Here is a 23,216-nt window from a genome sequence, read left to right as displayed (position 1 = left end):
GTAAAATACTTTAGTCAAAATCTGCTTGATTTAAAGTAAAAAAAGAACTAAACATAAAATTTACTTTGAGTAAAAGTTACTTTCTTACTTGATCTAAACATGAATCCAATCCAACACTGTTTTTATTGAACTAAAACAGTTTATCAGTGAGAATTCCTCTCGTGCAAACCGGTGCTGTGTCCCTTCAGAGTGTCGAACGAGACCGAAGTAGATCAGCAGCAGAGAACGACGGTCCATGGCGTTCAGCGTGATTTATGTTCAGGTTTTATTTATTTATTTTTAAATTAATGTTTTTATTCTGTTAAGGGGGCGAAGTTTCCAGTATAGGGAAGTAAAATACTGCTTGACTGCTAGTCAAAATCTGCTTGAGTTAGAGTAAAAAAAAGAACTAAACATAAAATTTTCTTTGAGTAAAAGTTACTTTCTTACTTGATCTAAACAAAGGATAAGTCATGAATCCAATCCAACACTGTTTTTATTGAACTTTAAAACAGTTTAATTGAGAATTTTCTCACACAAACGAATTTCTCTCACACAAATTTTTAGGATATGTTGAGGATCTCACAATTTAATTCAATTCAACTTTATTTGTATAGCGCCACTTCACAACAATGTTGTCACAGGACACTTTACATACACAAATCAACAGACACATCATTTCGAGCCAATTCATACATATCCTATAATAGAAACCAACTTATTGCATTGTGTCATGACTTGGATCCAATCCCCCATCCTGAGCTGCACGCGGCATCCTGACCACACCACCAGGCACAGGCATCTTCGTCTTGCATGGGCCAGGGAGCATTTACGCTGGACGAGGAACCAGTGGGCCTCAGTGCTGTTCTCTGATGAAAGTCGATTCACACTGAGCAGAAATGATGGCCGGCAACGATGTTGGAGACGTCAGGGAGAGCGCTATGCATCAGCCACTGTTGTCACCAGGCGAGCTTTTGGTGGTGGCGGTGTTACAGTGTGGGCAGGGGTGTCCACTTGGTACAGAACTGCCCTACACTTTGTGAATGGTACAGTGACAAGCCCATACTACCTGAATAACATCATTAATCCAGTGATTGTGCCCCTACATGAACAGCACAGGCCTAATTTCATCTTCATGGACGACAATGCTCCTGCTCATCGAGGCCGCATCATCAGGGAACGGCTGTTGGAGACTGGTGTACCTCAAATGGAATGGCCTGCACTCTCTCCAGACCTGAATCCCATTGAAAACCTGTGGGATCAGCTGAGCCGTCGTGTAGAGGCTCGAAACCCTGCACCCCAGAACCTCAATGACCTGAGGGCTGCCCTTCAAGAAGAGTGGGATGCCATGCCTCAGCAGGCAATAAGTTGCCTTGTGAACAGCATGAGACGTCGTTGTCAAGCTGTAATTTATGCTCCAAGGGCACATGACGAGATATTGAGACGTTCAAATTTTTTGTTGTGGTGTAACTACCATTGTCGTTACCTTTTGTGTTGAATGAATTTTTTGAGATGAGGAAATCAGTAGTGCATCCTTCTACTTAAATGTCTTACTTTTATGATATTATATCACTGTAGCATGAACATATTGCATTTACCATAAATTTCACCTGAAAGCCAAATATCCCTAACTTTTTGTGAGTAGTGTATGTTGGGTATTAATATCAATATGCTTGGTGGAGGTTTGCGTTCTCCAGGTGTTTTTCTAGTTTTCCCTGCATTTAATTGTTTTTTTTTTTACTCAGAACTGGGGAGGTTTCTAATGTACTGAAGTAAAATGTAGTGAACTAAAAGTAAAATTACCTGTTTAAAAAGCTACTTAAAATATTACTAATTACTCACAAAAACTACTCGGTTACAGTGATGTGATTAAATGTAATTAGTTACTTTCCACCTCTGAAATTCAGTTTATACATTTATAATGACTGAGATGCTTTACCAACATCATAAATGCATCAAACTGATCTCATATTAATAAACTCATATGGTTTACACCCTCATCAAGAACGTGACGTAGACTTCTCCTCACTACGTTAAAAACGTCACCAGAGTTTGAGCGTTTCTCTCTCAAGCCGATGAAGAAGCTCTGATCTGTCATTTGGCTTATTTATGCATTTATTTTTAGATTTCATTTAAATTGTTTTCTATAACCTTTGCAAAATTTTACACAGCTACTCCTATTTATCTATTATTTTTATTTATTTATTTGATTTATTTTTTAATTGAATTTCTCAGTGTTGTCTTTACTGGAATCTTCTGCATCGGAGCCTCGGCCTGCTTGGTCTGCGGTGAACGCCCTTGTCTTGGGGGGGGTTACTGGGATCCTCCACTGTGGTGGGTGCCCCGACCTGCCATTAACTGGGTGGGTCGGGGTGATCTCTGTGGACATGACTGGTGTCCCGGTGTGGACTGGTCCTGATATCACTTTGTCATGGCTGCAGGAAGGCAGACACTGGGGACTGGGGTTTGTCTGTGGGGTTTGAGACCAGGGACTGGGTTGGTAGGTGGGCGTGTTTTATGTGATTTTAATGGTTTAAGTGTGAAGAAAAAAAAGATCAGATGTGTTTCTGTGCTTGATTTTGGGTGAGTTATATGTTTTGGTCTGACGGCTTGTTTTTAATTTGTTTTATTGTTAAAGGTGGAGTATGTAAGATTTTCAATATTTCCAAAATAAATTAACTAATAAAATAACTACAATCATAATTAGATAGTTTTTTGAACATGTAGGTTCCAGTCTGTCCATATTTGATGCGTTATTAAATTAGAAGTTTAATTAATGACAAATGACAAAAAGTACTTTTTTTTTTTTTTTTTTTTTTTTTTTTTTTTTTACTGGTAGGCAAACATTTAAGATAGGTCTTTGTCATTATTAAACTTGTAATTTAATAACACATCAAATATGGACAGACTGGAACCTACATGTTCAAAAAACTATCTAATTATGATTGTCGTTATTTTATTAGTTCATTTATTGTGAAAATATTGAAAATCTTACATACTCCACATTTAATATTTAGTTTAATTTTTTGGTATGCGAAGCACTTTGCGCTGTTGTTTGTATGAAAACTGCTGTATCAATAACATTTTGATTAACTGATTCTTCCTTTAATAAAAGCTGACGGCTCCTCTCGTCTCGTTTCAGCGGTAGAGTTTTGGTACTTCACCTCATGTGTTAATGTGCGTTCTTCTGTGTTGTGCAGTCAACAGCCTTCGGGACCAACTGGACGACATGAAAAGAAGAAACCAGAACTCACACATTTCCAATGAGAAGAACATCCACCTGCAGAAACAGGTCTGTTCATGACGTTGTGTCGAGGCTCTGTTTAATGTTGAGACTTGGATCTTCAGGAACCTTTAGAGGGAAAATGGTTCGTTGTGGAGCTCACAAAAGAGGTTTTAATACATAATTTAATACGAACACGCCAGCAGAAATACTGCTTACAGGTTCTTTCTTTCACTGGGACGAGATAAAAAGTTCTTGGAAGTGCTGGTAATAATCATTGAAAAAATATTCACAAACAGATCTTATTGGATTTAAATGGTTTTATTTTGAGGAGTTTATCCAGAAATACAGAAAGTTCACCGGGCCAAGCGTGAACGTGTGTTTCCATTAGATTAAACAACAACAGTCAGATCAGTTTATATACATGCAAAAAGTCCGTTCTGTGTTAGATTTTCCCATTTTCAATAAATAAAAGGAGTCTCAATGTTTCAAAGTGTGTAGATGTTGAAATGTTTACAGCTCTGTTTTTAGAACGGCGTGGCCTCATTTAGGATGAGACTGGGGGGCGGTAGATGTGTCGCGCGTCAGCTGGTCTGTCACAAAAGGCCAGACAGTCATAGCAGAAAATATTTGCTGTGAGGAACCGCCTGTTCAGAGGTGAATATCCAGTCTTCATTCCAATTTTAACCAGTAAAAAAAAAAAGCCAGAGCTTCTCTGACTACAGCAGAGTCCTGCGTCTGCTTTCCTGCTGCTGTGTAAAGAGAAGGGAGGTAACCCTGAAGCTGGCTGCATTCAACCCAGGAGGAATCGCCTCGTTTCCGCCTTCTGGGAGACGGAATCTGTCAAGTTAAGCAGCTTTACTGCTGGAGTTTTCACAGATAAAGAAGAAACTGACCAGAGCAGCGCAGTTACTGAACCGTCACAGAAACATTGTGCTTCAGGAACAAAAAGACTAGATGGAAAGATGAGGAAAAATAACCCGCAGTGTTTAGTTCACCTGGCGAACCTGGCCTCTTCATGCTGCCAGCCGAGGTCTGAATCCTTTACAAGGACACTAAAGTCCACAGAATGATGAGAAACACATTTCACATACAAGTTACAATTTCTCTATAAAGATAAAGTGTTTTCATGATGACATTATGACCATCTATTCATCCATCCATAACCTCCAGTTAAGGCTCACTGGAGTCTATCCCAGCAATCATTGGGCGGGAGGCTGGTACGCTCTGGACAGGTCGCCACGTCACGACTAATAAAAATAAAAAAATTTAAAAAAAACAGTTAATTAATAAAAATAATAATAATTACTACTAATAATGAGTCAACATAATTTATTCTCATATTGCTCTTTATATTATTGCCTTTTTTATTTATTTATTTATTTTCCAATTCTGTGACATGTCCATTAATCACCGATTCTGACCTCCCCAGCTGTGTAATTTTTGTGTCTTACATCTGTACATGGGCAGGAGTGTGGAGAGCTGTAGGAGTGAGCAAGTTTGTCTTGTCTTGTTTTGTCTGTATCTTATGTATTGTTTTGCGTATAATTTGTGTAATTGCTGATTATAATGTATTGTTTTATGTTTTTGAACCCCCTCGAAAACGAGATGGTACATCTCAGCGGGCGTTCCATTAAATAAATTACTCTAAATTTCTCTAAATTTTAATTAGCCTGACTCATCACCTTATAAAATACCTAAAATGCCCATTGGTAAGTAAATATCCAGACAGACGGCTGTAGTTCAGTACCGTAACATAAAGGTAAAATTATTTTATAATATCATGATGGAGATGAGAAGATATTGATCATCTCTTTCCTGTATTTATCTGTAGCAGTGCTGCTTTATTCAGGGATGTTAACAAGTCCAGAGTCTGGAAACGTGTTTGTAAACGGTGACTGTTGCTCTTGCAGCTGGAGGAGGCCAACACGTTGCTGCGGGCCGAATCCGAAGCAGCGACGAGGCTTCGGAAAGCGCAGACGGAGAGCAGCAAGCAGCTGCAGCAGCTGGAGGCCAACGTGCGCGAGCTGCAGGACAAGTGCTGCCTGCTGGAGCGCAGCAAGCTGAGTCTGGAGAAGGAGTGCATCAGCCTGCAGGCTGCGCTGGAGACGGAGAGGAGGGAGCACAGCCAGGGCTCGGAAACCATCAGCGACCTGATGGGTGGGTGACACGAGCATCAGTCCAACACAGAAATAAAGACGGTGTGAGCACATGACCCTAATGCTGCGTTCTCCTACCAGGTTGCCTGTCTCTTTAAAAAAGTTTTACTTTTGGCTTTCAACCTTCAGCACACTGCCGGCGCATTCATGCGCCCGATTGTTGCAAGCGCCCGACAGCTGCTGACGCATGAAATACAGTAACACAGTTCACTGTTGGTGAACTCGCAGGGCCACATTTAGAAGACAATGATGTGTCTGAAGGGGAATGTTTGAGCTATTATTCAGCAAAGAGTTCATCGCTCTGTTTGTCCGCGACACTAATCTCTATGCGGAGCAAGTAAAAGATGCAAAGAGGGACAGAGCAGGGTGAGCGAGTCGTGTTGCTCACGTTGAATTTTAAGGTAGAATGACTTCTGATCTTCACCAGGAAAAAGTGCAAAAGAAAAACTGTAAATGCATTTTTTGAGTTTTTTTTTAAAAAAATTTATTTTTCAAGAAATATATGCAAAAGACTGAAAAAGACATGATGAACATATTTTTTCATTCTTTATTTAATCATGTACAAAATACCAGGCTGTTACAACAATAAATAAGAAAGATAAGTGCTTTTGAAAGGTAGGCGTGATTTTTTTTTTTCTGTTTGTGACAAAGAATGCCGTTTTATAAGGAAAAAACATCATTTTTTTATGCAGTGTGCTGAAGGTTAAATGCTTAAATGGTCCATATCTCAGAATTTCTGCACCGTCCTGATAGAGCTCTGAGATCTGAAGACCAGATAGTGGTGCTTTACACTCGACTTGTGGAGACAGAGCCTTTTCCAAACACTCCCTCTGTCTGTGACATCTCTTTTAAAAACTCACCTTTTTATGGTGACTTTTACCTCCAGAGAGCACGACCACTAGGCCTGGTTTGTTCTGTTTTATTGTCTTGTCCATTTTATTGTTGTTTTATGCCATTAGTTGTTTATTTATAAAGTGCTTTCAGATACAAAGAGGCACCTAAAAAGAAACGCTTTGATTTGAATCTGATTGGAAAAAAACATATCAACACATCTCTACTGGAAACCATTTCCTCTCTGCCTGCTTTCCAGCTTACATGATGGCTTTTAATGGCAGCAAATAGACAGAAGCATTGTGCCGAGCAAATACAGAAGCTTTACAGAGGATTTCCAGACCTTAGAAAGAAGTCTGCGCCGGAGCTTAATTTTAGTCCATATCTCTCCAGCAAACAGCACATTCCCTCTTTGTGTAACACAGAAAGGTCACTTTAACTTGTCAGGAGGAGAGATTTTCTCTGGAGGTGGTCAGCAGAGCCCGAAAGGCCACAAGCCAGGATTTTATACTATTATAGATACTCCTGATGTTTCACAGATAAAAAAGCTAAAGCTCCTTTTTATTCACTGTGAGCCAGTAACTGTGTTTGTACTGGTCAGAAACAACCAGGCTGATTATTTAATCATTATCTGGCAAAAGTAAACTGATGTAAAGCCCATTATGTGATTTGCAGTAATTGATAGGAGCACACGTTGATTTCTGGCTTGTTAAACTGCAGCTTGTTGGTCTACAGATGGATTAACAGATCAAACAGCATTACACACTGTAATTGAGACCACAGTAAGCCAACAAATTGCATTTATTTGAACAATGTTTCATTTGTTTAAACATTGCCATCTGATGCTTATCTAATATAATTAGGGTTTTATGAAATAAAATACTCGATGGGTGGTGTTTGTTGCCCATTTTTTCTGTGCACAGATCAGTGTATGAATCTGAGGAAGCTGAAAAAGTCCTGGTTTTGGTTTTTCAGGTCGTATTTCTGGGCTGGAGGTGGAAGCTTGCCAGCAGAGACAAGCGCTGTCCAAAAGCGAGACTGAGAAGAGGCAGCTTCAGGAGAAACTCACAGATCTGGAGAAGGTAAATCAGGAGTTTCTCTCTTCATGTCATCATCAGCCTGAACCCTCTGTTTTTGCACCGTCTCTTACTTGCTGTATTTTTGTTTGTATGACTTGACTGTGTTTGTCTCTGTCTCACGGTGTGATGCCATTATGGCTCAGCTGTTAATATTTCAGTGCATTTAAATGGATGGCACCTTCATTTATTACATAATGCTACACACACAAGCAGTCACATCAGTCTGAGGTCCTGTTTAATGCTTACAGCATCAGTCTGAGTGACACTCCTCTGTACTGCACCTAGTTTTACTATAACTACAGAAATCTCCCATGTGTTGGAGACTCATCTTGCTTTATTTTGAGCTTCAGATTAGATGCAGAAAGCAGGTTTATCCTCTCCTCTTAGTGCAGATTTGTGTCGACGCTTCTGAAGCAACTGCAGCTTGGTGTGACTCATGGATCTCTATCTGAATAAAGACTTTTCCTTTTCTCTCTTGGTTGTAAAGAAGCGAAGAAAGTTGTTTCTTAGCTGATTTGTGATGCCAGCTCGATGCAACAACTGTTGAAATTTGTTCTGCTTTTGGGATCGATCATAATGTAATGTATAATCTAGGGATGCACCGATCCACTTTTTGGGAGTTCTGATCCGATACCGATATCTGAAATGTGAATATCTGCCGATACCAAATGTGTTTATGTGAACATTATTGTGACTATGGTTATTATTGCTGTGATAACTGTGTAAGATTTCATCAGGTTGTAATAAATGACCCATCCTTTCTGAAGTTACCTCACCAATACAGATATAATAACATGACAGATCGAACAATTTCAACAAGTTTTATTTTGATTTGGCACATTTTACCTAAATACAACTATAAACTTTTTTTTTTTTTTTTTTTTTTAAAGACCTATCCGAAACATGTCATGACACACATCTTGTATGGGTATCAGTTCATCCCTAGTATAATCCCACTGAGAGCAATATGATGATTGTAAGAATCAATGGAGATAAGTGTGACTCCCCATCTTTCACTTATGTGTTAATCCTCTCACAAGCTCGAATGAGGTTAAATATGTTGGACACTTTGTTTCTGAGGACTGGTGTGTTGACCGATATTCAGAGACAATACCGTAAACTGTTCGTGCAGGAAAATACGCTACGTATTTAAATTTAGCGTGTGCTCTCCTAATGTGAAATGTGCCTGTTCAGAGCCTTTTCTACCCTCTGTGGTAACTGGGCCAAACACTTTTCATACACCGAGCGTGGCTTATGAAGACACATTTCATTTCATTTTATTTTTTATTTCATTCAAAACAACATAAAAGTAAATACAAAATAAGACTGCCAATTAAATATGGATTGAATGAAAAGGAGCAGAAAGAAGAGCAATCTTATGATATCTGCCCCTTAATTTCATGATCATCCTATGTCCATTCTTATTATACAGTTTACAATATTCACATACAACATCCAGTTGTTCCTAAATTTGCATTAATTACCCATTACATTCCTTTCTTTTTAGTAGTTTTGAAAGCATTTACAGATAATCAAAATGTAACACCATCGTAATTATTCAAGGTAATTCACATTATGCTTCTAACTCTTCATAAGTCTTTGATATTGTTCTTTTTATGCTTTCCTTAAACACATTGATTTAGGCTGTTGATGCGGATGATCAGGTGCCACCTTGTTTGTAGAGAATCCTTATCCCACCTTAAAGGCTGTGCAAAGACATTTCATGTTTAACCTCATGCAGCGGCTGGAGGAGTCAGAAAACTCCATCATACAGACTTTAACAAACCCTCAACTCAGCAGCTGTTGTTATAACTGACCTGAGGAAACACTGGATGGGGAAACTGTTTAACAGCCACATGGACTGATTGTGTGTTGTCTGTCTTTGTTGATGTTGTTTCTTTTATTTAAATGGACCTCTGTGTCTGGACCAAGTAAATAAACAAACATTGAGCCAGGATGAAAGCAGCTCTCCTCACATTAACGAATTTTAGAAACGGAAACTGGTTTTTACATGTTGCATCAATATCATCTAATTATATCTTTGTGGTATGTTTATAAAAACGTATTTTCTCTGATTTCTGCTGTAAAAACAGCTCCTTACGCCTCCAACCACATCATCCATCTTTAACCTACAGTACAAAGTCAGACAGTGCACGTTCAGTGGTCTCTTGGAGTTTTAAAACACTTGATTTAACTTTTTTGCTGGTCTGGGACAGAAAATGAAGCAGTTGTCTGCTCCAACAATGCAGAATGATGCATTAGCTTCTGATCAAACCGTTTTCCATCTATGGGTAATGTTTATGTCTTTTATAGAAGCTTTTTGACAAATGAATAAATAAGAACTGTGCAGATCTGTTGGTCCACTCAGATCTCCCCCCAGAAATCAGTAATCATTACAGAAAACATTGAAAGAAGCGTTGAAACTTCTCAGAGCTGACGTTGTCTCAGCGTTTTAGCTTTTCAGTAGTGATTATGTAACAGCATGAACAGAAGCGACTGGTGCTGTTCTTATGGATGCAGAATTTGCTGAACTGATGCGTTTTGTGTCCAAACAGGAGATGAGCAACAAGGAGATCGATTTGACCTACAAGATGAAGGTTCTGCAGCAGGAGCTGGAGCAGGAGGAGGCTTCTCATAAGGCGACCAGATCTCTGCTGGCAGACAAGAGCAAAATCAAAGTGACCATTGAAGGAGCCAAGTCAGAATCCATGAAGGGTAAAGATTTATCCTTTAACGTGTGATCTTATAAGGAACAAAACTGGATCATCTCTGCAGATTTATACAGGTTAGCATGTGGATCCATCATTTCTCGATCTGAATGCAGAGATGGAGCAGAAACTGGCAGAGGAGCGAGCAGCCAAACTGCGACTGGAGAACAGAATCCTGGAGCAGGAGAAGCACAGCAGCATGATGGACTGCGACTACAAACAGGCCTTACAGAAGCTAGATGAGCTGCGCAGACACAAGGACCACCTCACAGAGGAGGTCAGCTGGTTAAATTTGTCTTTAAATGTCACTTACAGGAACAAATGTGGCAAAAAAAACTAAGTAAAAATACTAACAGAAGTGCATTTATCTTACAAAAAACCCCTGAACTGTATGCACTTCATCTGTGTTCTGTATTAACTCCATCCTGCAGGTGAAGAACCTAACACTGAAGATCGAGCAGGAGACGCAGAAGCGTAACCTGACCCTGAACGATCTGAAGGCCCAGAACCAGCAGGTCAACGTCCTGAGGACCTCGGAGAAACAGCTGAAGCAGGAAACCAATCACCTGCTGGACATTAAACGCAGCCTGGAGAAGCAGAACCAAGAGCTGCGCAAGTCAGTCGACTTTAAACTAACCACAAAAAAAACTATCACAGTTTATTCTGTTATTTTAATTTAGCTTGTTTGTTTGCAGAGAGAGGCAGGACACAGATGGACAAATGAAAGAATTGCAGGACCAGTTGGAGGCTGAGCAGTATTTCTCTGTGAGTATGGTCGGATCTGGTTCTCCTTTTCTAACGCAAGTTGTTCTGACTTCTAACGCAGTGAAGACCAATGCTTTTAGCTGGGCATCCATTTGTTAAAGAAGACGTTTTTTTACCCCTTTTCTTGTCTTAGTAAAATGTTTTGATTAAAGAAAAAGCCAGCAGAAATGGCAGCAACTCCTTTTCAGGCATAAATTTACACCTCACTCCACTCCACCCACTTCTGTGGGGTGCAGGCAGAAAACATCAGTCTTGTTAGTGAATCCAGTAAAAACATGTAAAATAATCCCTGGTTTATGAAGTAAAGTGTATTTCCTGAATCTTTGCTGTTTACATATGAAATTATCCTTCAGAGAAGATAATAAATCAAACATTACGTCAATGTGTTCACCACAGGTTTCTTTGGATAATTTACTGAATGTATCACTAACTTACAAGACAACTTCAAGCTGTAATAAAAGGCAAGAAAGCAGATGGTTTCAGGAGGTTTTAGGTGTTTATGAAGATTGTTTCTTCAGAAAGCAGCAGGAGAACGTAAAGCTGCTTCTCCCATCCGTCATTTTCCTCCTAAAACTTGATCTAAATGTGTCTCAGATGACCTGAGTGTTTCTATCTTGTGTTAATCTTTAAATGATACAAAGCTGAATGCTTTGCTTTCATCATATTTAAATCAGAAGTGATGAGCGATTAAAACTGTAGCTGTTAGTTATATTTACATCTAACAATAAGAACCCGCTGCTTGTTCTCCAGACTCTTTATAAGACTCAGGTTCGAGAGCTGAAGGAGGAATGTGAGGAGAGGAACAAGCTCTACAAGGAGGTGCAACAGTCTCTGCAGGAGCTGCAGGAGGAGAGGTGCTTTGCTGTTAAAGAGACGAAGCAGAAATGTTGGCTTGAAGTTTCAGTGGTTCAGTTCAGGTGTAACTTTGTTTTTCCGGCCTCCTTCAGGGACTCCTTGGCAGCCCAGCTGGAGATCACCTTGACGAAGGCTGACTCCGAGCAGCTGGCTCGCTCCATCGCCGAGGAGCAGTACTCCGACCTGGAGAAGGAGAAGATAATGAAGGAGCTGGAGCTGAAGGAGATGATGGCTCGCCACCGTCAGGAGCTCGCAGAGAAGGACATCACCATCAGCTCGGTGAGTTGCAGAAACGCTCGTCTACTTTTCCTGTTTTACGCTCAGCAGCGGGACCAACTGTTGTTCATTTTTCCAGCTGGAGGAGGCCAACCGAACCCTCACCAGTGATGTTGCTAACCTGGCCAACGAGAAGGAGGAGCTGAACAACAAACTGAAGGAAGCACTTGAAGGTAATTAACATTCCCAAGTATAAAGATTCTTCGTTTTAATAAAAATAAGTCAGGATTTAGATTTTTGTTTGTTTGTGTTCCTTCTTCTAGAATCAGAGAAGTCAAAGGATTGGGAGCTGCAGATCAGCCAGATGAAGCAGGCGTTTGATAAGCAGCTGCAGTCTGAGAGGACGCTGAAGACTCAGGTTGGTGTTTGTGAAGAGAGCTCATCGACTTTGTCGCCACGTCTTCTTCCTTCCCCCTCACTTCCACGGAGCATGAAAGCGCTGCGGTACGGCTGCGGTGCGTCTTTACAGCGGATCACAGCAACACCAGTCAACAGGTCTGGTTCTACCAGCTGCTCCGCGGTGGGATTCTGAAGCGTCCCATAAGCGGCGTCGCTTTCCACTTCTCTAAAACACGTCTGTTCTATTTCTGCCGCTTTGAAACCTCGTCAATCCAGAGCCGAACGGATCGTTCAGACAGGAAGTCAGTTGATCCTTTGGATTTTCACAGTAAAAGACTGCATGTCCACTTTGGATACATTTTACTCTGAAACATCAACATTTCTTCATGACTGGCGGCACCGGCACCAAGCCGTTAGGTTGGAGAGGTTTTACTTCATAAATGAAAGCGTGGAAAACGTGGATTTATCCTGGAGGAGGAAAGCTGCGCTGCTTTGTAGCCTCATGTTTGACACCGCACATAAAGAAATAAAGAGCAGCACAGAAGACATTGTCAAACTGTGTCTGCTTTTTAATTTACTGAGTAATTGTTAGGGCAGGGCGATTAATCGGATTTTAATTTCAACTATGATCTGGGTTTTCAACGATCATAAAAATAAAAGGGTGTGATTATTTTTCTCTCTGCAGTTTCCTCTCCTGTTGTCTTCAGCTGCTAATCGAGCGTCTCTGGCATTGCAGCGCTGTGCTGTAAACTCCTCCCACAGCCGCTTTGCTTTCATTCAGACACTGTTGCCAACTTGGAGACTTTCTCGCTAAATCTGGAGACTTTTTTTGTTAAAAGCGACAAATCTAGCAGCTTTTACTGGAGTTATTAGAGACTTTTCTGGTGTTTTGGCGACTGACTTGAAGGCACATATTGTTCTGCAGTTACTGTAAGGAAGGAGCAGCGGGAGCCTCTCCCGTCCTAAAGCACTCCCAGGCGGCCAGTCTCAGTCGGCTCCGGCTGCAGGTCAATGTAGAATAACTGCAGTAGGTTGTGGAAGTTCACCTAAACATAGTTTATACCGTTGTCAGTGACAACTGGCTGCATTATTTTCCTATACATAGTTCGGCGAGTTAATCACTGTAATGTCCCTCCGTTACGGGGCGTTACCATAGCAACGTGTTAATCAGCTGGTTCAGATCAGCCGTCTTTTTAACAGGTGAATGAGAGAAACGCGCTGCAGCCTGACAGCGGTTGTTTGGTATAAAACGTACATCCAGGCCAACGTAAAATAGTTCCTATATAAGCGGTAATTAAACAACTCGGAACCGTGTATTAGACGGTTATAATGCGCGACACGGCGTCTAGAACACCACGACGCGCAGCGTTGTTTAAAAATACTGGATAATCGTGTTAAATAATCGAGTCTCAATTTCAGTCAAAATAATCCTGATTATAATTTTTGTCATAATCGAGCAGCCCTAGTAGTTGTTCACTCTAACGCCTTTCTATAAAGCCTTTTAAGTCGATCTACACCTCGGATACACAGTCCTGGTCCTCGAGGTGTACTACTGGTTTTCCAGATGTCCCTGCTGGGACACACCTAACAACTTCTCCACATATCTTCTAAATACACACTGATTTAAATCAGGTGTGTTGCAGCAGGGACAGTTGGAAAGCCTGCAGGACACTGGCCGTCCAGGACCAGGACTGAGGGTCTCTGGCCTGCTATGACACAGTGCTGTAATCCTCATGTGAACAGCGACAGACGTTCCGCTCTGAAACTCTCCAGGTGGAATCGGGTGCCGGGTGGAAAGCTCGGTGTACTCGCTCCGCAGCGCTTCCACAACGCTTCAGGGATCCATTATCGGTTTCTTTCATCCTGAGACTACCTGAATTCGTGTCTGTCTGCAGGCCGTCAATAAATTGGCGGAGATCATGAACAGGAAGGAAGTTCGTGGTGGAGGCAGTCGCCGTGGTAACGACACAGACATGCGGCGAAAGGAGAAGGAGAACAGGAAGCTGCAGCTGGAGTTGAGGTCGGAGAAGGAAAAGCTGAACAGCACCATGATAAAATACCAGAAGGAGATCAACGAAATGCAAGCGGTAAGTGAAGCGTCGCCCGTTCTCGCTCCTCTCATCTCGCCGTCTGAATCAGAAAGACTGAATCTGTCTGTCGCTAACGTGCAGCAACTAGCAGAGGAGAGCCAGATGCGTATCGAGCTGCAGATGGCTCTGGACAGCAAGGACAGCGACATCGAGCAGCTGAGGAATCTCCTACAGACGCTCAGCGTTCAGTCGATGGACTCTGCCAGCGTCAGCAGCGGACCCGAGTTCGATGCTGATGATGCATACGCAGGTAAGAGCTCAGCCTCATAAACACACCTGTGTTTACAAGCGTTGGACAAGTAGGTCACTTCTTACAGAAGGTGTCCTCAAGCAGCCTGACGCAGGCTTCGGAGTCAATTTATAGTCTGTTTTTGGTTTTTTTTTTTTCTTTCTTTTTTTTTTTTTTTAAAGAAAAAGGTTCAGTCCGTAATGGTTTCCTGGTGGAGTACTGTCTCACCAGACAATAGACACCAATAAATATATATCGTTGTCCCCATCCACTACTGCACAGGTGTCAGACTCCAGTCCTGGAGGGGCGGAATCCTGCAGGTTTTTGTTGTCTTCATGCTCCAACACACTTGACCGAAATTATTAAATAGGTCGACAAGAAGCTGCTGGATCCATTTGATTTGAATCAGCTGTGTTGGGAGAAGGAAACAACAAAATCCTGCTGGATACCGGCCCTCGAGGACTGGAGTTTGACCCCCCTGCCCTACTGGTTCCCACTGCGATGTGGGCAGGATGATAATAGGCCTCATTCATCAATATCTCATGTATCCATCCATTTTCCTAATGGCTTGTTCCAATTAAAGGTTGTGGGGAAGCTGGACTTTCCCAGCAGTCATTGTGCGAGAGGCAGGTACATCCTGGACACGTCCCAGTCCATCACATGCCTCAATATCTTATTACAAATCCTAAATTTTGGATCTAACCCACCACGCTGGTAGACCTCAAAATCTTTCCTCTTTGATTGGTGAATGCCAGCCTCTCCTAAAGCTGACCCTAATTTGCATATGTAAACACTTAAAAAATGCCCATATAAGGTTGCAACTTGTAAACATCATGAGGAAAACCGACAGAATGCATTAAAATAAATACCAGTGACAACGACGGGCACTGAAACCCGCCTGTCTTCATTTATAAAATGATAGATACCAACATAGATAATCACGTTGTGAGAGTCAGTCCATATAGAAGCAGCTTCATGTCCAACCAGGTCATTTAAAAGCTGCTGCAGCCTGCAGTTTGGTCCCATAAAAGGGTTGAGATGCACATCATTGTGATGTGGTGGTTCAGGAGGAAAGTGGAACACCGTAGACTAGATTAAAGTCTGAAAGTTTAACCAGGTGACCGAGGCACTAACGTTGATTTCCTAATAATTCTCATCCTAATAAAACAGACAACATTATAGTTCATGTCAGTGATCAAATACCACTTTGAGTGGGTAGAACTGGGAGTAATGGGTGACTTTGACATTTATGGACTGATATTCTTGTGGTTGAGGGAACAGAGTTGACCTTCATCTGCAAAAGATGTGGAACCAGTAAAGAAATCCAACAGAAACTGGTTGAACTCAGTGTGGCAGTCCAAACACTTAAAAAAAAAAAAAAAAGCTAATTAATATAATTTCCTTCATTTTTCTTGCAAAATTAATTGATTAATTAATTAATTGCACACAAAGGGTTAAAAAGTCAGAAAATTAAATGTAATCATTTTTTTTAGCTTGCAGTAAAAGTATTTACATTAGAATAACTAAACAAATCTTCCTCCTTTTCTCATCTCCCTCACAGAAATGAGGCTCGAAGGTTGGCTGTCCCTTCCTGTCAGAAACAACACCAAGAAGTTTGGATGGGAGAGAAAGGTTTGAATGAATCAAAATATGCTCTTTTAAACGTCTTTTTTCCTTTTTTTTCCTAAATGTTTTTATTTCATCCGTCTTGTTTCTGCAGTACGTCGTGGTGAGCAGCAAGAAGATTCTCTTCTACAACAGCGAGCAGGACCGAGAGCAGTCCATTCCCTGCATGGTGCTCGACATAGAGTATGAAAAATAAGCAGCTTCAGTCCAGTTAGAGGGAGATTATTTCTTACAGAAGCAGTTTAATATGTTTAATGCGCTCTGATTGATCTTATTTCTCTTGTACAGCAAACTCTTCCATGTGAGGCCTGTAACTCAAACAGATGTGTACCGAGCCGACGCCAAGGAGATTCCCAGGATATTCCAGGTCTGTCGCGCCGCCTCAGGATTTTTCTACTCCGCTGAAAAGAGCTGGAATCCTAAATTCATCGCTTTCTACCGTACAGATTCTTTACGCCAACGAAGGCGAAAGCAAAAAGGAGCCTGAGTTTCCTGTGGAGCCGCTGGCCATCGGAGAGAAGTCCAGCTACATCTGCCACAAAGGCCACGAGTTCATCCCCACTCTCTACCACTTCCCCACCAACTGTGAGGCGTGCACCAAGCCGCTGTGGAACATGTTCAAGCCGCCGCCGGCTCTGGAGTGCCGGCGCTGCCACATCAAGTGCCACAAGGACCACATGGACAAGAAGGAGGAGATCATCGCTCCCTGCAAAGGTAAGAGGTGCTTTCTGCAGGTCGATGTTTCTACGCTTGTTCATATCTCTAAAACTTCTTTGTTCTCATCCACTAGTGAACTACGACGTGTCTACAGCCAAGAACCTGCTGCTGCTCGCCGCCTCCCAGGAGGAGCAGCAGAAGTGGGTGAGCCGGCTGGTCAAGAAGATTCCCAAGAAACCCCCACCACCAGAGCACTTTGCACGCTCCTCGCCACGCGCCTCCATGAAGGTTCAGGCCAGCCAGTCCATGAGGAGGCCCAGTCGACAGCTCCCCACCAGCAAGAGCAGGTAGCACGAACAAACAAAAAAATAAATTAAAAAAATGGTTATTTTTCAGCATCAAGCAGGTAGTTTTAAATTAAAATGAGAAAAATTTGGATCAGATTGCTGTTTGCTCCTACAAGCTGGAGACACACATGGACCAGTATACATGGGAGGTGATCCCAGCTTGGATTCAGCCTGCAGATGTGGAATGAGTTGGAAAATATATGGATTGATTGAAAATGTGCCCTCATATTGTCCAGGAGGAGTTTAATAAGCGTTTCCATGGTTACCAACATCACCTTTGATGCTCGTGCAGATGGTTTGTATCTCAGAAGGAGACACGAAGGTCACATTACTTGCAACCTTAACCGTAGCTGGTTCTTTACTTTCTTAAAGACGCATTACGTAACTGTAAACTCTGCGTTCAGGACTTGTTTGATGCACAAGGACTTTTTTGGAGCCACTGCTGCCCAGCACTAGACTAAAAATCTGCACTGCACAACCTTTTCTGCATCCCAGAACTCTTAATTTCAAGAAATTATTGCCAGAAATGACAAAACGACCTCGAAATTCTGAGCTGGGAACTTTCAAACAAGTGACAACCTCCGGCGGTTAAAAGTGAAGCCTGTGTGGAAGTGCATAAAACTGCAGTTCCCCCTTCATCCACTAGGGGCTGCAAAACAGAGCGAATCTCCATAGACTCCCATGTTAAAAAGACCAACTTCAAAGCAGAAATAAACATGTTTACAGCCTGGTACAAAAATCCATTTTCGGTTTAATAGTTCAGGTTTACCTTCATGACAACTGTGGGGGGAGTGGATTTTTTTCTAACTCGCCCATTTAAAAGTAATTTAATCTGGAAGTTTGGCATATTTAGGGGCGTGTCCTTTTGATTGACAGGTACCAGATCTCCCGCTTCAAGTCAGAACAACGTAGAACAACCGCAGATTTTAGCCGGTTAACAACGTGACTTTAGCGAGCTTTAGCCCGCTTACCTCCGTTAGCTGGTTAGCTCCTGTTATCTCCAGGTTAGCTTGGTTAGCTTGGAGCTTGGAGTTCGCTAGATGACGATCATCCACCATGACGCTCACAGTCCCCCTCTCAGCTCCACCTCTTTGCCCATTTTTGTATTTTCCAAGAGAGACGACATGTGTGACTCTGCCAAGATGGTGATGGTAGGAACCGCCCACCGAGCTTCAAATTAGCGCTTCAGAAACCTATGGGTGACGTCACAGAGGCTCCGCCCATCTTTTATATACAGCCTATGGTTTTAAAGGACCCCAAGCTTCCACATTTTTAATTTATTCAAATTCTTCATCATATATTTTGTGTCTGGCAAAATTCCAGTGTAAACAGCAGAAAGTTGTTTTTATCATTAATTAATGTTGTTCATTTAAAACAATAGTGTTTATTAATAACAATCGCCTGAATAGACTGGTGTTTGCAAGGTGCACATTTTTACAACGGGTTTAATGCAGCATTTATAGATGCTCACATATCAGCTTATTTCTCTTCCAGGAAGCTGCTCCGTGTTGCAGCAGAGTTCTGCTTTTCACACCACGTCACACTAGCAAATTCTTCCTGTCTTTTACAGGACAGAACAGGCGGGACGCTCGATAGAGGCTAAATTATCCGTCAATCAGCGGCGCATCACTGAGAAAAATGTTCAAGTTTTGACGTGCGTCTTTAAACCTCTGTCACTTTAACTAACTTATCAAATAAATCTTTGGGTCTGTGTGATGCTAGCTGTACTGGAAAGACTCCAAACAGGTAAGACACCAAAGTTGTTTATGAAATGCAGAAATGCAAATAGCTTTATAAAAAATCCTTCTCTTTTGGACGAAGCGTTACAAACATGGTCAGAAAACGAGAGCACACCATCATTTATCCACTTACTCACCGTGCGGCAAAGCTTCAGGGCATCCTGATTGGAAACTTTGGAGGGATTTCCATGTTTTAGAGGAGAAACCAGTAATTAAAAAAAGAGTTATAAATAAAGATGTTTATGGTGCTCAGCTGAACTGGTTTGTGTGCAGAGACTACAGCACCTCATGCAGCCGGTGCAGCTTCTCTCTCTCACCCAGCAACTGTGTCATGAAGGCTTCTAGAGCCAAAATAATACTTTTAAGAAGTTTTTAATCAAAGTTTTTTTTAATGAAAGTTAATGCTGTTAAGCCACACACCACTGGTATGTGTGTGTGTGTGGGCAGTAATTAAATGGCCGTCGCATGATTTCCCCTTTCAGATTGGAGGAGCTCAGTCTTCAGGACTGGCACTGGGCGCTGGATGATATCGATGATGATTGTTCCTCCATACACTTCTGATGACGGCATGTGGTAACGCTGTGTGCAGTGTGTGCTGTGCAGTGGCGACCTCCCACCGCATGACAACCAAACTTTTCAGTCTTTGCAACAAAAATCACTGATAAAAATGTTTTGGTTTCGACCTCTTCTAACCAAACAGTGTGAGTCTGCATCAAGCCGTGATGAACTTCTACGACTGAAAGCTTGTTTGATTTCATTTTCAGGTTGCAAAGACTGCAAGCTGCAGATTACTCTTCATTTTCAATCTGTTTTTTTTTTTTTTTTAACAAAAATAAACTTTTTCCAGCAGCATATTGTGATTAAACACCAAAAACAAATATGTTACTTAATATAAAACATTATAAGAGTTGGGATGGGCCAGTTTCTGGTTTCATGCTATGAAAAAGCTGTGATATGAATACATTTTCCGTCATACGGTGGTACCGTGTGTGTGAGATGATTCACAGGATGAGTGTGCGAGTCCGGTGTACCTGGAGTTATGCTCAGGTGTGATAAGAGTGTACGGATGCTCTCCTGTGTCGTGTGAGGTAGGGTTAGGTATTCGTAGTGAAGTTTGTTGAGGGGGTTGGATGGTGAAGACGTTGTTCAACCAAAATAAGTTGTTTTCTTTCCCCAGACATAAAAAAAACAACAACAATATTTAAGAGCGTAATCTTAGTCATAATTACACAACCTCCATGGTCACCATGGCAACGCATGACCTACCAGCCAGACGGGAAGGAAACTGGCATGAGATGCAGCAAGGCTGGTTTGGGTTGTTGTTTTAACTCCGTCACACAGCTGTTTTATCTGACTCGTTGCATCGTTGTGAAATGTTTTATTTCCGTGTTTTCTTCTTTGTTCTGCGTCCCGTCGCGTTCTTCCTAAATTTTGTGGATGTTTTATCTTAGTTTGATCTTGGAAGCCTCCTCCCTTCGTCTCCACCTTCTGCTGTTTTTCACCTTGTGGTCGTTTTAACGCGGTTTCCCCCCCCCCTCTGACTTCAGCCCTCGCAGGTCAAACGGCTTCCAAACGAAGCGGGAAGAATCCAGCAGCCTCTGGTACACCTGAAGACGGTTCAGCTCGTCTTGCTTTGCCCCAGAAGTTTCCCTGTAAATGATTCGGTTCTGAAATGTGTGTGTATGTTTGTGTATGAGCTTCTTGTCACACAGACGGGGTGTTAGACTACAGGCAGGTGGGGAATACACACGATGAAACACATGCTGGTTTGGACCAGGATAACGTTGTCACTGGGTGTCTGAACTGGGAGTATAGATTTGGATCACGGTTTCATGTTCTTCATCAGTTCTTACTTTACATGTAAATTCTGGTATGAAGCCACCCTTCATTTCTTTATACACCTCATGGCCATGTTTTCAGGTTTTAGAAACATTCCTCAGAGATGCTAATCTGCATACTTAGTGCTTATTTAAGTTCCTGCTGCCTTTCTTTTATCTCCAACCAGTCTGCCCAGTCTCCTCTGACCTCAACCAGACATGTTGGTCCAGTTGTGTGTGAATATCCCAGGAGTCAGACTAACAGTCATGTCATATTCAGCCCTTTTCTTCCTCATTACAATGCTCAGTTTGAACTTAAGCATGTCGTCTTCACCACGTTAAGGTGCTGCCGTCTGATTACATATTCAACCATATAAAAACAGGTGGACATGATTAAAATTAGCCAGTGAGTGTAAAGTGACGTGAAAACAGGTGAAAGAGGTGCAACAGTTGATTGAAATATGTGCAAACGTGAATGGAAATGCATATTTCAGACAAAAGCAGACTGTAAAAGTCTAAAAGTTTGTCGTTTCCTTCAGCAGCGTTCAGGAAAATCTCTCCAAGCTCTCTGAAGTCAGTTCTCTGTCCAGACGATCCCATGCTGCTTCAGTAACCTGGAGGTTATTAGACCTGCCGCTGTTATTTTCAGTCCAGTTTCTGCGTCGTTCGACACAATCCAGCCTTTTCTCCTCGAGCCAGGATGTAGAAAAATCAGCCGATGTTCAAGAAAAATTCATAAGACCTTCAGAAAACCTGGCAAACGTTTTTTTTTTTAAGACCACTTTAAAAGATTTCTGATGATTTTTAATATTAAACTATAAAGAAATGTTGGGTGGTTCAGTACTCTTCATCATAGTATATGCAGAGGTAGAATCTAAAGCTCAAGTTTTTGGTCCTCAGATCGATGAAAAGGTTCAGTCAGAGCTTTTATTATAAACCTAAAGGTAAACTTTGCTTCTGTTTGTCTCTTTTTCCAGTTAACCCAGCCTGGGAGTGTGATGCATCTTCAGGACGGCGCTGTATGCTTCCTCCAACAGACCTGCACACTGAACTCTTCATCACTGCATCCCACAGTTTTAGTCCATTTATTCCTGTTGCTCGACCTGCCACTGAAAGACTTTCAGGCTCACTTGCGATCTCCACTGCGAGCTGGGGGTGAACCCATTAGCCAAAGTCTTGTTTCGTTTGGTGCTTCGGGGGGAAGTTGGAGAAGCTCGAACAGAGGCGAGCTCTCCGAGGGCTGAAGAGGCACAAACAGGATTCACGTACCTCAACGGAGCGTAGCAGGACACGCTGAGGAAGGGAGCGAGCGGCAAAACCTCTCCACATCCGCTCTGGGGGGATTTTAACGGCCAAATTGAAGACATTCTGTGTTTAATGAACAATATGAAGGGTTTAATGGGGAACACTACACTCAGAAGATTCTGTATTTTCCTTGTGAGGTTGTTAAACTTTCTCCCTGGTAGTGTTGATACTTTACAGCTGTTTGACTCTCTGGCTTTTCCTCGGTTCTGAATGAGGTACTAAAAGCACAACAAGCTGCAACTTCTTGAAAAGTCAGGAAGGAGTGCGAAATTCCTCCTGGAATTAAGTAAAATAATCCACTCAGTGTCTCTTGTTCAGATTTCTGACCCGTTTCGCTCCAGTTCCGGTTACAGGTGAGCAAAAAAACACCCAGCTCTGATGGCAATAAATGATGCTCGCCATCCCATAATCTCACAAACCTGCACTGTCAGTTTTAAGGGTTAATGTTTACTGAATTCAGGGGGTGCACCGTTAATACTTCTCTGATCTGATTCTGTTGTTTTTGAATGTACATCTGGGCTTTACCAGAGACGAAACACAGGCGTTGTATCACCAAATATACTTGAGCGAAGCCCCCTTTTCATCAACCGCTCCGCGTGCTTTTTGCTTATTCCTTTAAAGGCTCTGCTCACCTGCAGGCCTCCCGGTTTAGAAGCAGAAGGAGTTTTAAGACAAAGCTGATCAAATCCTGGCTCAGTAAGTGAAAACACCGAGCAGCACCAGCCCCAATGAACGTTTTTCTAAGTGTTTGTCCTGATATTTTTGTATTAAAATGAACCAAACTCTGAGTTTGGACACTTTGTCGTGTGTATGTGGCTTAAATAACAGGTGGAGAGTTGACTTTGTGAGTGTGTGTGTGTGTGTGCGTGCGTGTGTGTGAGTGTGTGTGTACTGAGTGCTCTCCTTTAACCAAGAAGCATGTTTTATACGTATAAATATCCACAGTATATATTTTACATGCCTTACAGTGCACATTATATTATTTATACAGCCTTGTCTACTTTGTATTTAAAGGCTTTACATCCAGATTGCATGTTTGCTACCAAACGGCTCTATGATAATGATAATAACCACTTGAACAATAAAGACATGGATGTGCCTCTTGGTTTTTGATTATTTCTGTATTTACTGGTATGTTCTGTGTTGTTTTTCTGCAGCTGGGTTTGATGGATGACGGTGAAATAGCGGCGTA

At 41.9% G+C, this 23,216-nt stretch overlaps 1 protein-coding gene across 1 annotated transcript in view; it reads left to right on the top strand.

Annotated features, from left to right (window-relative positions):
• The window catches only part of rock2a (rho-associated, coiled-coil containing protein kinase 2a), a 60,832-nt gene extending 37,918 nt beyond the window's left edge, over positions 1-22,914 (top strand). Inside the window, exons 14-32 of the mRNA XM_079262652.1 lie at positions 3,180-3,271; positions 5,116-5,362; positions 7,168-7,274; positions 9,827-9,986; positions 10,096-10,256; positions 10,411-10,595; positions 10,675-10,744; positions 11,495-11,598; positions 11,692-11,878; positions 11,955-12,048; positions 12,139-12,233; positions 14,110-14,301; positions 14,386-14,554; positions 16,095-16,165; positions 16,254-16,342; positions 16,448-16,526; positions 16,606-16,873; positions 16,950-17,163; positions 21,697-22,914. Coding sequence (XP_079118778.1) covers positions 3,180-3,271; positions 5,116-5,362; positions 7,168-7,274; positions 9,827-9,986; positions 10,096-10,256; positions 10,411-10,595; positions 10,675-10,744; positions 11,495-11,598; positions 11,692-11,878; positions 11,955-12,048; positions 12,139-12,233; positions 14,110-14,301; positions 14,386-14,554; positions 16,095-16,165; positions 16,254-16,342; positions 16,448-16,526; positions 16,606-16,873; positions 16,950-17,163; positions 21,697-21,700 — 2,588 coding nt within the window. The 3' untranslated portion in view covers positions 21,701-22,914. The remainder of the gene's footprint in view (positions 1-3,179; positions 3,272-5,115; positions 5,363-7,167; positions 7,275-9,826; positions 9,987-10,095; positions 10,257-10,410; positions 10,596-10,674; positions 10,745-11,494; positions 11,599-11,691; positions 11,879-11,954; positions 12,049-12,138; positions 12,234-14,109; positions 14,302-14,385; positions 14,555-16,094; positions 16,166-16,253; positions 16,343-16,447; positions 16,527-16,605; positions 16,874-16,949; positions 17,164-21,696) is intronic.
• The last annotated feature ends 302 nt before the right edge of the window (positions 22,915-23,216 follow it).

This window comes from Telmatherina bonti (genome assembly GCF_933228915.1).
Source record: "Telmatherina bonti genome assembly, chromosome: 22".
Taxonomy (NCBI): Eukaryota; Metazoa; Chordata; class Actinopteri; order Atheriniformes; family Telmatherinidae; genus Telmatherina; species Telmatherina bonti.
The sequence above is the reverse complement of the archived record's forward strand: the minus strand, read 5'-3'. Positions and strand labels throughout refer to the sequence as shown.